General features: G+C 59.3%; 3 protein-coding genes across 3 annotated transcripts; 2 read left to right on the top strand and 1 right to left on the bottom strand.

The window, feature by feature from the left end:
* Positions 1–939: 939 nt before the first annotated feature.
* LOC146430897 (deoxyribonuclease-1-like 2) lies at positions 940–4,204 on the top strand. Its single transcript, XM_085075328.1, has 8 exons — positions 940–1,196; positions 1,486–1,574; positions 2,554–2,637; positions 2,754–2,854; positions 2,929–3,041; positions 3,267–3,421; positions 3,540–3,636; positions 4,154–4,204. The coding sequence occupies exons 1-8, from the start codon at positions 1,050–1,052 to the stop codon at positions 4,202–4,204; spliced, it is 837 nt and encodes a 278-aa protein (XP_084931454.1). The 5' UTR covers positions 940–1,049.
* Positions 4,205–4,443: 239 nt separating this feature from the next.
* On the bottom strand, positions 4,444–10,510 carry ECI1 (enoyl-CoA delta isomerase 1). The gene is made up of 7 exons (XM_085075001.1): positions 10,421–10,510; positions 10,007–10,153; positions 8,919–9,046; positions 8,220–8,366; positions 7,233–7,354; positions 6,333–6,511; positions 4,444–4,945 (listed from the first exon to the last, which is right to left on the bottom strand). Exons 1-7 carry the CDS (start codon positions 10,464–10,466, stop codon positions 4,779–4,781), a joined length of 936 nt encoding a protein of 311 aa, XP_084931127.1. The 5' UTR covers positions 10,467–10,510; the 3' UTR covers positions 4,444–4,778.
* Positions 10,511–10,564: 54 nt separating this feature from the next.
* Positions 10,565–12,586, top strand: PTX4 (pentraxin 4). Its single transcript, XM_085075000.1, has 2 exons — positions 10,565–11,097; positions 11,222–12,586. Exons 1-2 carry the CDS (start codon positions 10,969–10,971, stop codon positions 12,473–12,475), a joined length of 1,383 nt encoding a protein of 460 aa, XP_084931126.1. The 5' UTR covers positions 10,565–10,968; the 3' UTR covers positions 12,476–12,586.
* The last annotated feature ends 322 nt before the right edge of the window (positions 12,587–12,908 follow it).

Below are 12,908 nucleotides of genomic sequence, written 5' to 3'. Positions count from 1 at the left end.
CTGTGGGCTGGCACGGGGAATGCCAGCCCTCCTGGGGCTGCTTTGGATGGCCAGTGGGGCTGTTCTGGCTGACACTGGGGCTGCTGCAGGGGTTCGCAGCCCCTATGTTCCTGCCCAGCATGGCCAGCACTGCCTGTGTTCAGGCAGGTGAGCACTGCCCTCTTGCAGTGGCTGGTGCTGCTCACCTGCCTGACCCAGACACTGGCCATTTCCTTCTCTCCCCTCTAATTACACCATCTGAATCACCCAATTAAGGCCAGCGCCCTTCACCTCCTGCCTGACCACCGTGCCCACCCTGTGATTTGGGGGCCACCACAGATGGTGGACCCCCAAGTTCCACATGCCCACCCAGTGCCACAGAGATGTCCCAGCACTGTCAAGTCTCCCTGTCTGTCCTTTGCTGTGTCAGCATAGCAGTGGCTGGGCTGGCCCCACCCTGTCGCCCTGTGGGATTTTTGGTTTCCCAATGTGGGAAGGAGCTCAAAGTTATGCCAAAACCCCCACGGGGGTGTCCGACTCATCCTGCTTTGCCGGCACCTCCGCTGGGAATAAAGCCGCCCATCCTGCTGCCGGGAGGGCAGAGGTACTGCGCATTCAGCAAGGTAAGGACTGATCTGGGCTCAGCACCTTCAACTGCGAACTGGGAGAGACTGGGGTGAGCTGGGATGAGCTGGGATGAGGAGTCACTCCTTAACCCAACAGTGGGAGCTGTGGTGAAGTTCAAGGCTATGAAACAGTCCAGGATGCCCAGAGTGCAAGCAGTGGTGGATGGGGCTGGTGGGCGATGAAGACATCCTGGTGGGGAGTGAAGCTGGGTGATTCTTGGAGCTGGAAGAGGCAGATTCACCGTGGTGGGACAGGATTAGCTTCCTGTGGGACTGGTGAGCCAGCAGACTGCTCTGGGCAGTGCCCACCATGACACACTGTCACACAGCAGGACTTAGGAAGGATCTACATGTTCCTTTTTGCCTCTACCCCAAATCCAAAGTAATTTTCTGAGTTCAGCTCCCATCCCTGCATCCTTGTGACCCAGCATCCATCCTGTAAGAATGGGAACCGTGACACTGGTATTGTCCCTGCTGGCTGTGGCTCTCCTGAGTCCGGCCACTGCCACGCTACGCGTCGGTGCCTTCAACATCCAGTCCTTTGGTGACACCAAGATGTCCAACAAGGAAGTGGCAGAGATCATCATCAATGTGAGTGCAATGTGGGGATGGGCTGTGGGCTGGGACAGACCCCAGTGTGGCTCCTGTGACCGGGACATGTGGGGATGGGGCTGAGGATGGGACAGCATTGCAGTGCTGGGGATGCCCTGGGTGGGTGAAGGCTTGGTGGGGACCAAGCACTAGGGACAGCCTACCGTTCCTCTGAGCTCTCCATGGGGACATCAGCCCTGGCATCAAGGGACATGGAGATGGGTGGGAGACTGGCCCTGAGCTGGCAGCAGGTTCCCTCCCAGCACCGCTGTCCCTCTCACTCTCGCAGGTCCTGCTCCGCTATGATGTGGTGCTGGTGCAGGAGGTGCGTGACTCCGACCTCAGCGCTGTCACCGAGCTCATGGAGCAGCTCAACAGGTACAAGAGGGGCTGGGGCCGGGATGGCAGCACCAGCAGGGAAAGCCAAGCTGCCTGAGCAGTAAAAGGCAAAAAGAGTTGTCCATCAACAGAGAGTTTATTTTTGGGAAGGAGAATAGGAGAAACATGCTGGGGCAATGAGGAGGCACTGAAAACAACACCGGTAATAATCTGATAAGGGGAATGGGGATACAAGCTGTACAAATCCTTTCTGAAAGCTGTAAGCTTACCAGAGAGCACAGGATGAAAAGAAACTACAACTCTGGCAAGCTTTGTCTCCAAAATCCAGCAGGACTGGGCAGAAGCAAGAGAGGGAGATGAAGGAACAAGCAGTTCTTGCACCCCAAGACCCTGTGAGTGTCAGGGGGGCCCCAGGGTGGACCCAGCAGTGGATGATGCTTTGAGGCAGGTGGCTCTGGCACCCTAGAAGGAAAAGGGGCTGCTGGGGTGGGCTAAAACTGGCCCCAGTAGGGTGGCAGCTCCTCCACTGGCTGGGTGCTGACACTGTTTTGGGAAAGGGGACAGCTCAGGACCATGCGGAAGCTGCTGCTGCTGCCGTGTTAAAAGGCAGCGAGTGCTCCTGAGCAGGTACACCCAGCCCATGTCCTCACCCCTTCTGTGTCCCCTCCAGAACAGCCACAAAGCAGCCTGGGCAGGGAGGGTGACGCTGGGTGCTGCAGGGCCCCAGGCTGCTCACTGACCTAATTTAGCTCTGCTGCAAATTAAGGTGAGGAATGTCCCTGCAGAGAAAAGGGTGGCAGGAGCTGCTCCATGTCATGCTGTGCCCAAGGAGAGGTATGGGGGGCTTCAGAGCTGCTATACATCATGTCACCCCATGGCCAAGGCACAGTGACCCATAGGGACTGTAGAGCAGGAGCAGCTGGTGCCCACCCTTGGGGGCCACCCAGCTGCTGGACATGCCAAGGCCAAGCCAGGATTGTCCCAGCCACTTCACTGTCCTGCCTTTGCGTCTCCGCAGCGCATCCACGTCCCCATATGACTATGAGATCAGTGGCCCCCTGGGACGAGACAACTACAAGGAGATGTACCTGTTCATCTACAGGTAATGGGGGTGGCAGCGCTGCTGCCTGTGCCATGGCACTGCAGGAACACCAGCACCAGGGAGGGGACACAGGGACTGTGCCAAGTCCCAGGGTCACCATCCTTTTGTTCCCACAGGACAGACATTGTGTCTGTGGTGGACACCTACCAATACGAAGACCCCCAGGATGTCTTCAGCCGGGAGCCCTTCATCCTGAGGGTCTCAGCACCCAGCACCAGTAAGCAGGGGGACAAATGGCCATGGGTGGTGGCATGGTGGGGCTGTGTGGCTGACATCCCTCTCCCCTGGCAGAGGTGAAGGAGTTTGTGCTGGTGCCCCTGCACTCAGCCCCACACGATGCCGTTGCTGAGATTGACGCACTCTACGATGTCTACCTGGCCATCATCGACAAGTGGGGGACTGATGTGAGTGTCACCAGCACTAGAGGGGGCACCAAGGGTGGGCACTGAGCCCCAGGGACTGTTTGACCCACACTGGGACCCTGCTCCAAAGCAAGCAGAGCTGGTGCCTTGGGATGGGGTCCTTGTTCCTGCCCTGTGACAGGGTGTCCCTGCCACCCCCATGGGAGGTATGGTGGTGGGGACAGCCTGTCACCCACAGCACAAGCCTCCCCATCTTCCCTGCTGCAGAACATGATGTTCCTGGGGGACTTCAATGCCGACTGTTCCTACGTCCAGCCGAGTGACTGGTCATCCATCCGCCTGCGCACCAGCGACATCTTCAAGTGGCTGGTCCCTGACAGCACTGACACCACCGTGGGCAAGTCAGACTGTGCCTATGACAGGTGAGTGCTGCCACCATGGCACCACCGTCCCCCTCCCCAGCACTCTGGGGACCCTCTGCCTGTCCCACACTGCCAGCAGGGGCAGGAGTGGGACCCACCATTCACATCTCCCTGGCAGGATCGTGGTGTGTGGCAACAAGCTGAAGAGAAGCATCGTGTCCAATTCAGCTGGTATCTACAATTTCCAGCGTGCTTTCCAGTTGGACCAGGAGGAGGTAAGCTAGGATCACACAGCTGGGGCTCTAACAGGCACCAAAGCCAGGCTGGTCCAGGCTCAGGGCTGCCCTCATCTGTTCAAGGAGCTCAGGGTGACAAGGGACCCAAGGGTGGAAACAGGATGGGGAATTTGGGTTGCTTTGCCTGTCCCCACAAGGAAGATAAGAGATGCACAAGGCTTTTTTTTGTCTTCCATGGGCAGGACTCAGGGTATGGGGCAATCCAAGCTAACCTTCAATCACCCACCAGTGGCACAGAGCCCCCAAATGAGACTTGGGGGGTTCAGAGGGCAGGTGGCCCCCTGCCAGTGCCCACCCCAAGCCATGCCTGGGCATCTCTCCATGAGAGGTGACAAAACTGGAGCCTTGTGTGTCAAGTGTCTTGGGGCTGGGGACAGCGTCCGCCCTCCAGCAGGCAAAAGGTTCTGGCAGGGCAACTGACCACCTTGCTGGCCACACCAGCACAGTGAGGGGTGAGTGGCTCACTAAACATCTCCCACCTCTCGCCCTCCTCCAGGCCCTAGCAGTCAGTGACCACTACCCAGTTGAGGTGAAGCTGACAGCCTGAGCTCCTCCTGCAGCCACAGACCAAGATCCAGCTCCAGCTCCCACCACCAACCCCAACAAAGGTGCTCCACTCAGCCTGATACTCAAGTCCTGTGCATGCACTGCTCCAGATCTCCATCTGGAGAAGAATGGCAGCTGGCTATGCCCAGACCCTTCAGCTCACCATGAAGCAGAGCCTAGGGACAGGCCACCAGACAGGACACTGTGACCACAGGCAAGCCATGGAACAAAGCATCCATCTCCTACCTCATTGAAGATTTATTGGCATACCTCATTTCATGATTAACTGTTGGACAGGAGGGAGGACATCCAAGGACCTTTGGGCTTGGGCCACAGTGTGTCAAGACCCTGTCCCTGTCCATTCCTCAGGGGACTGAGCGGGCTCTCCCCACCCTCAGGGAAGGCAGCAGTGGTGTCAGGCACTCTACAGGCACAAAGGGAAGGGGTGTCTGGGGTGGTCATGGGAGCAGGTGGCATGTCACCGATTGCTGGCACTGCAGGTGGCTTCGCTGTGAGACCAACAGCTACTGCAGCATTTCAGAGGGTGACTCGACCTCCCAGGACTGGCTGGATCCTCAGCTCTTCCTCTTCTTCAGCATCTCCATGTACATGCGAAGGGACTTCTGGATGGACTCTTTTGAGATGAAGGTGATGAAGTTCTTGATGTCTTCCTCCCGGTGAGCTACCAGGCGGTCCAACACCGACTTCCTCATCATGGTCTTGGTGAGCTGGCGGGCATGGTCTGCAGAAAGGACAGCAAAGATGAGGAACATGCCCTGTCCTCACCCCTGACAAGCTCTCAAAGCCACCAAATGCAGGTGTAATGGGGAGGGATCACACAGCAAAGTGCTCTTGAAACCAGTAGGGAAAGGGGTAAGAAAAACCCACCAGCTGGGAGCTGAACTGGATACATTCTCATACAATAAATTATGGTTGTACTGCTCAGTGAGGAAACGACTGATCTGCTGGCACAGATGACAAAATGTTGTGTACCTCCTTCTGTTTGTGCCCTCTAGAGCTCAGCCTCTTCCCAATACCTGCCTCCAATACACACTCACAGGTTCAGAACAGCAGTAACCAAACAAAATCCCTTGTTATTTGAAACTGCTGTGGCTCTAAGCTCCCCTGAAACAACCTCTTCAACCCCTAGCAAGACAGTCTGCTCCTGCCAACCACGCTGTACAAAAGCCAGTAGCACTGCTCCCTCAAGCTCATCCCTGGGCCTGCGGCATTCCACATGGATATATGGATGCTGCCGAAGCAGCAGGGGCTGATGGAGCTGACTGAGGCCTCAAGCACACATCTGCTCACTCCCACAGAGGACCAGGTGCAGCGATGTGGCAGCACAGATGTTTTACTCACGCATTCAGTGACAGTGAAATGATGACTGACCCCCTTCCCCCAATACACTGGGATCCTCAGACTGCTCCAGCACTTAGGTGCTACGGACACCTCCACCCAGACACAGCTCTGATTTAGGGGAAGGATCTGCACGGTGCCTCCTGGAAGTCAGGAGAGGGCACAGCTGAGATGTGCTCCCCTATCTGGGGGTGAGGTGTCACTCACAGGACACCAGGGAAGAGAGGTGGCATGGGCTGGGACAGCTCAGATCTGTGGAGAGCCCTCTCCCAGCCCAACAACCTTGTGCTGCAGTCACAGAGCAGCCCAAACATGACGCCTACGTGGTCTGTCTGTCCTCATCCACACCCCCATCACTGCCATCCCCAGCTCAGCAGAGTGCCAAGAGCTGATCCAGACCACAAAAGCAGCCTGGCAGCCACCCAGGAGCTCTCACCCAGCCTGTTACCTCAACTCCATAGCAGCTTTCCTGGTCTAACACCTCCACTGACAGACAGAGATTCAGTTTGTCTGTGGAGCTCACACACCTCCAGACTGACTCAGCAGGCCTGTCAGGATGAGCTGAGCTGGAGCCACGTGCCCTGAACGTTAGCACAGTGTCCCTGTCCGTTAGCCCATGGCTACCACAATCACTCTGCTGAGCTTTCCTACCTCCCAGCCACCCACACCTTCCCTTTTAACGGAAACTGTTCCATAGCTCCCAGGTACCAGCCCTGGCATCTGTGCTTCCCATTCAGACCAGCTCCCCTCCTCTTCTGCCAGAGGTTTACCGGGAAGGGCCAGCCACTGTGCCATGACAGCCGCAGCCTTCTCCATGAGCTTCTCTTCTGGCACTAGCTCATCCACGAGGCCCAACTTGTGGGCCTCAGGTGCAGGGTGGAGGGAGCCCAGCTGCAGAGAGCGTTCGGCAGTTCGGTGTCCCACAACGTTCACAAACGTGTCCTTAAACCTGCAAGAGATGGAGGGAAAGCCATGGTCAGGGGTAGCTCACCCAGACATCAGAGCTGAGAGTGTCTTGGTCCCACTCCCCAGGCTCAGAGCTCTGAGAGCACCCTGGTCCCACTCCTCAGTTATGGAGTTCTGAAGAGCAGATGTGGGCTCAGTCACAATCTGAAAATGGTGTGAGAAGAGCTGTTTTTGATAGCACCACAAAAGAATTCCCTCTCCTCTGCATGAAAGCTGCTCTCTTTACCCTCAATGCCTGTAGGTCCCAGCTGTGCCCACTTGCTGTGACTGAAAGCTCCTTTCCAACAGTACATTTATACATTCTTAGGGCAACCAAGGGCCTGTGTGTCAGTAATTAAGTGTTCTCATACTTTCAGATATCTCCACACCATGGGATTTTGCAGGTACACAGCTTGTACCCAGAGAAAAGCACATTCCCAGACTGAGCCTGACCCATGAGATCTCCCAGGTCTAGTTCTGGAGTTCTGCAGGGTCAGAACTGAGGTCTTTGTTGGTGCAGGATGCGAAGACATTTTGCAGCCTAAAAGCTTTTCAGATACCTGCAGGACTGGTCAGAAATGAGGTGTCATCTCCTGCAGCTGCAAATACCCGATCCCTGACACACAAACCACACCGCAATGACCAGTTGAACCGACTAATTCCTTGAACATGAATTCTTTTTAGAGACCTACACATAATACTAGAAGTGGGAGGCACTGGCCTACCAGAAGGGAGCCACAATGCCCAGCTGGGCTTCGTTCAGGCCGATGCCGAATTTGGGGTTCTCTGCCATGATCCTGTAGTCACACGACAGGGCAACGAGGCAGCCCCCGGCCGGGCTGGACCCCTGGCAGAGAGAAGGACAGAGTGAGTCCAGGACATGGTTATAAACATCCCTCAGCATTGCTGATTGCTCCAGAGAAGGGAAGACACCAGGAAGGCAGAGCAGATTTCCCTCAAGTTTCTGATCACCTGATTCAAAGTAGTCCTAAAGAAGATTTCTGATGTATATCAGAGTTTCACAGAATCACAGAAGGGTTTGGGTTGTAAGGCACCTTAAAGCCCATTCCATTCCAAGCCCCCTGCTACACACAGGGACACCTTCCACTAGACCAGGTTGCTCAGAATTCCATCCAACCTGGCCTTGGACACTTCCAAGGATGGAGCAGCCACAGCTTCTCTGAGCAACATGTTCTAGTGCCTCACCCCCCTCACAGGGAAGATTTCCCTTCCATTTGTGACCATCTTTTCCACGGCTCGGTGCTGCTCAGCCCTGCACAGGATGCCTGAGAGAAGACCCAGGTGCCTTCAGTGGGGGGCTGTGGACAGACACTGCCATGAGCTGCCAGGGCAGCACCGCCCTGGAAAACGAAAACAAGACACCAAGAATGTAACAACCCATCCACGGACATGGAGACTCCAGCAGCACTTCCCTGCTGGCCAAGAGCCACGGCTAGAAGAGCAAAACCTGCTGGAAATGCTGCTGTACCCCAGCAGTGCCTGCAGCTTACACAGAGCCTGCAGCATTCCCCACTTTCATACCTTCCCACATCCCACAGAACTGACAGACACGAATTTCGCCCAAACACCCCAACAGATACATCCCTGGATTACTTTCAGCCTGGTTTTTCAGCTGTCCCTGCCCACATGGTGCAAAGCAGCCGCAGCAGGTGACAATCCCACCCCAAGGAAGGCAGGCCCAAAGGACGTACGTTGACTGCAGCCACTGTCACCATGTTGGAGCCGTAGAGCCGGAGCCACAGCTCCTGCACGGCTCTCCAGAACTCAGCGTAGTGCTCCATGCTCTTCCCACACATCTCAGTGATGTCAAGGCCAGATGAGAATATTTTGGGGACAGCCTGGAATTGGGAAAAGACAGATGTCACTGAGAGTCAGAAGGTAGGAGGAACTCTTTAGCTCTTGGCCCGGCAGCTTGAGGGAGGGGAAAGCGACAGATATGTGATATAAATCAGGGTCTTTTGGGGTTGTGAAAATATCTCCCCAGTGCTCCCACAGCCTCAATCATCCCATCACCATGGCCTGCAGTGCTGGGCCTCTGCTTGCTGAACAATTTCTCATTGTCAGAGTCCCTGTGTGAATACATCAGCCACAGAGCACAAAACCTGTCCTGTTCCATTCCCAGGCACCACCTTGTCCCCACACCATATGCGAAAATAAACACTGGCATCTCCCAGCAGCTCCCTGTGGGCGAGCCAGGAGATGTCACAGCATGTGTCAGGTTGGCAGATAAGCAGATTTGATTTTCATTACAAAGGACAACACTTGTTTGTTGTTCTTCTGGTAGAAAAGGGCACAGAATAAAGATCACAGCCCTTCCAAGAGCCAATCCAAGGTGACTGTGGGCCCTCCCGTGCCGCTGACCAGTGACCCAAAGAGGAGCAAACACTTACAGAGGTGATGATCACACCCCGGCAGGCCCGGTCATTCTCCAGCTTCTCCAGGCTTATGGAAAACTCAGTGAGGAACTCCAGGCTGAGGCTGTTGACTGGGGGGCTCTTGAACTTCATCATGGCAACGCCTGTGCAGGGTAAATCCAGGAACATCAGACTCCCCCCAGCAGCTCACACTGCCCTGCCCAGGGGAGCTTCATCCATCTCCCTGTCTCCCTGCTCACCAAGCCATGCCTTCCTACTCCTGGCTATTTAAAAGCTTCCAGAGCTGCAGAGCCAAGGGCAAGGTCCTGTCTTTGCCCAGATCCACCCACAAGCCAGGGTCACTCAGCAGGTGGTGGACCTGGAGCACAGACCAGGCCATGTGTGATGGCACCCCATGTGTCCCAAAGCCCAGCCACCTCCAGGCCCATACTGCCCAACAGTTCCTTTCTCTCTGGGCTCAGTGGGTAAGGTTGAGCCTTACCCTTTCTGTCACTGCAAACAGCCTGTCCCAAGGAGGTCACACACCTGCTGGAGCCTGCCAGCACCATGGGAAGGGCACTGAGCCTTTGTCCCTGCCCAAACAGCACTGCCCTACCCAAAAGGTCCTCCCCGAGTGCTCAGCCGGGGTGCTGCAGCCATGTCCAGCTGGGGACAGCACGAAGACACACCCAGGGGCCTGCAAGCAGGACCTGGGAAGCCACAAGAAGAGGCACCTTTGTTCAGTGCAGGGACATGGTGCCATGGCAGCTACTCCTGGTAGCCAGGTCACAGAAATTCCCAACAGCTGTTCCCCGATGGAGCAGTGCCATCCTACCAGGTGCCCAAAGCAGAGACCCCAAAAAGGGGGCAATGTACAGGCAGGAGACAAGTGACAGCCAGGGTTTGCGTGTGGCACCAACCGCATGAAGTGCCCACAACCGGTGAGACTCCCAACCCCAAACACTTCTCCCCTGAGGTCCTGAACAGCTGGAACATCTGGGGCTTTGGTGACTTTCCATGCCCAGAACCACACGTGCTACGGGACAGGCACGGAAGGGACCCTGCCTGTATCCCACAGTGCCCGTGGAGGGAGTGTGACACCGCAGAGGTGCCACCTGCCGTACCTGAGCTCTCGTCCAGCTCCACCTGGATCCTGTTGTTGCTGAAGGCACGGCACGGGGCGAGCGGGAGGCCGGGGGGCTGCAGGGGGCTGGGGGGCGGCCGGGCGGCCCTGTCCCACGCTGGGGGCCGGCGGCACAGGGGCAGCACACCTGGGGACAGAGACAGGTAAGGACGGGCAGGACACGAGTGCGGGGTGCGCTCCCCAAAACTGCTCTGCACGGACAGGGCGGGACACGGGGACTGCCTGACCCACTGAGGGAGGATACAGGGACACCCCAGCCCACGGCGGGGGGACACGTATCGGTAAGGGGTACCCTGGCGGTAAGGGGGGCACAGGGAGGCGGCGGAGGCTCGGGGACACGCCGAGCCCGGCGCAGGGAGCGGCGGGGCAGGGTCGGAGCAGGGTCCGGGCGCACCTGAGCGGCCGATCCGGCGGACAAGGGCTGCCGCCGCCACCGCCATCTTGTGCCGGGCTCAAGGGTACGGGGCGGGGCTGGGGGCGGGGCTTGGGGTGGGCGGGACCCGGCTGTCGCGCGCTCCTAGCCCCGCCCACTGCATAAGCTCCGCCCACGGAGGTTGCTGCGGCGCGCACGTGCTGCCCCCCCGTGGTGGCCCTGCTGCACTGCACTGCCCTGTCCTGCCGGCACTGACCGCACCATGCTACCTGCCCTCCCCCCTGCCCTGCATCCTGCCATGTGCCCAGAGTCTCCCCCACACCTTCCTCCTCCTCACAGCCGAGTACCTAGGGCCTGGCCCCTGCCCCGGGACGCCGGAGCCCCGGGAGCTCTGGGCTGAGGCCAGCCGCCCCCGCAGAGCGCTGGCCCGGGGCCGCGAGGCTGGGAGCCCCGGTGCTTTGCCGTGCCAGCGGTGCCTGCAGATCTCATCATGGTGGAGGCTGCCCAGGGGAGCACCACGGGGGCCAGGGCCGGCCTTGCCGCGCAGGCAGAAAGCATCCGGGAGCGGGATGGCGGGGATGGCACTGCCCCTCTGCCTGATCCTCGCTGCCGCCCTGCAGGGCGGTCTGACCCGGGCACCGGGGCCCCTGGCCCGCCCCGGCCCCCTGCTCCTGCGGCTGCGGCGTCTGGAGGAGCAGGTGGGTGCCCGGGGCGGGAGGGGGTGATGCTCAGCCTGTGCCAGGGGGACACTCAGCCTTTTGGGTTGGCCGGAGGCCCGGCATGGGGACTGGGTTCACCCCACCTCATGCTATTTCCTTGCAGTTTCTCCGGCTCCAGGAGGTGACACTGAACCATCTCCAGAGCATTGCCAGCAACTACAACATCTCCTACAACATCGATGGACGTTTCCAGGCACTGGCAGAGCAGGCGGAGGCAGCCGTCGCTGCCCGGGCCGCCCTGGGTGCAGAGCTGGCCCGCCTGGCCACCGCTGGCCGGCGGCTGCGCCGCAGGCTGAAGAGGCTGGAGGGGACAGTGGGTGCCCTGAGCCCACTACACAACCTGCTCACCCACCCACCGGGTGCACTGGTGAAGGCTAGCACCACACCACAGGGCCCGGACAGTGCCCGGAGCCGGGGCATCCAGCTGGAGCAGGAGTCACCAGGCCAGGCTGTCCCCAGCACCCCTGGCCCTCGGCGCCCGAAGATGAGGCGGTGGCAGCAGCACCGGCAGGAGGAAGGGCACTGGCTGCCGGCTGATGCCGGGCCCGCTGAAGCACCCGGGGAGGATGAGGAGACCCCTCGTGATGCAGCACCAGGACCCCAGACCACGGCACCAGTGCTCCCCACCGTAACTACGGGCCCCCAGCAGCAGCCCCCAGCCCCCCGGCAGCCGGGACAGGGTAGGTACAGCCCCTCCGCCCCGGTGCCCACCTCGCCCGCCTGCCGCACCGATGCCGTCCTGCTCTTCCCCAGCACCTCCGCTGAGCACAGGGCCGTCCTGGGGCTGGGGCCACACCGCGGGCTGCGGGCGCTGTCACTCTGTGCCTGGCTGGCCACTTCAGCCCCCCGCCTCGGTACTCTCCTCTCCTACGCCACCGAGGACGGGCACACCGAGCTGGCCGTGCGTGGCCGTGGTGGGGATCGCCCCGGCTCCGCACGTTTCATCCTGGGGGACGGGCAATTTCGGGAGCTGCCGCTGATGCCGCTCCTGGATGGCAAGTGGCACCACCTGTGCCTCACCTGGTCCTCCGGGCAGGGCCAGTACCGCTTCTACGTGGACAGGAGGCTGCTGGCTGCCGGCTCCGGCTTCCAGCAGGGCTATGAAATTCCCGCTGGAGGCTCGCTGGTGCTGGGCTGGGAGCAGGACGGCCCCAGCAGGGACTTGGGCGCTGCAGAAGGTTTTGTGGGTCACCTGGCTGGCTTCGCTCTCTGGAGACGGGCTCTCCTGCCAGGGGAGGTGGCCCGAATGGCGACCGGGCGGGGGCTGCCCCGCGGCCCCCTCCTCACGCTGGCCGATGCCTCCCTGCAGGGCGGGGTGCGGAGGGTGGCGTGTCCGTGCCTCCAGCACTGCCTGTGACGAGCCCGGCAGCAGGAATGGTGCCGGCTGCCAGCGGTCACGGCTGGCTCATGGTGCCCATGCCGACACGAGCTGAATCCTCCCAGGGTGATGGGACACCCAGCAGAGAAGGTGTCTCAGATCGGGACCACTGGAATGGGGGAAAAGGGAAAGGGACCTTGGCAGCCACTATGTCAGAGGTGGGACGAAAGGTCGCCTGCTCCTAGAGGATGTACAGCCCATCGTTCCTATTAAAATGCTCTGGACATTGGAGAAACCTCGTTTATTTCTGTCTTGCTTTTCACTGTAAGGCTCGGTGCCGCTCACAGCCGGGCAGGAGCGCTCAGCACGGGCAGCCGGAGCTGGTCCCCTGCCGGTCCCTGCCGCTGAGTCAGAGCAGGGGCAGCGGAGCACGGGACAGCCCGTGACCGGGTGAGCCAGCGCTGCCGAAGCA

Source organism: Lichenostomus cassidix, chromosome 14, assembly GCF_008360975.1.
Source record: "Lichenostomus cassidix isolate B80296 chromosome 14, HeHo_3.0, whole genome shotgun sequence".
Lineage (NCBI taxonomy): Eukaryota > Metazoa > Chordata > Aves > Passeriformes > Meliphagidae > Lichenostomus > Lichenostomus cassidix.
This window is presented reverse-complemented; position numbering and strand designations above follow the sequence as displayed.

Excerpts from the sequence above, each read along its gene's own strand:
- ECI1 (XM_085075001.1), bottom strand. The coding sequence starts at position 10,466 with ATGGCGGTGGCGGCGGCAGCCCTTGTCCGCCGGATCGGCCGCTCAG. Across the intron at positions 10,154-10,420 it reads CCGCCGGATCGGCCGCTCAG|GTGTGCTGCCCCTGTGCCGC; the intron begins GTGCGCCCGGAC and ends CTCTGTCCCCAG. Across the intron at positions 8,367-8,918 it reads GGGGTGTGATCATCACCTCT|GCTGTCCCCAAAATATTCTC; the intron begins GTAAGTGTTTGC and ends TCCCAATTCCAG.
- LOC146430897 (XM_085075328.1), top strand. The coding sequence starts at position 1,050 with ATGGGAACCGTGACACTGGTATTGTCCCTGCTGGCTGTGGCTCTCCTG. Across the intron at positions 2,638-2,753 it reads ATGTACCTGTTCATCTACAG|GACAGACATTGTGTCTGTGG; the intron begins GTAATGGGGGTG and ends TTGTTCCCACAG. Across the intron at positions 3,422-3,539 it reads TCAGACTGTGCCTATGACAG|GATCGTGGTGTGTGGCAACA; the intron begins GTGAGTGCTGCC and ends TCTCCCTGGCAG.
- PTX4 (XM_085075000.1), top strand. The coding sequence starts at position 10,969 with ATGGCGGGGATGGCACTGCCCCTCTGCCTGATCCTCGCTGCCGCCCTG. Across the intron at positions 11,098-11,221 it reads TGCGGCGTCTGGAGGAGCAG|TTTCTCCGGCTCCAGGAGGT; the intron begins GTGGGTGCCCGG and ends ATTTCCTTGCAG.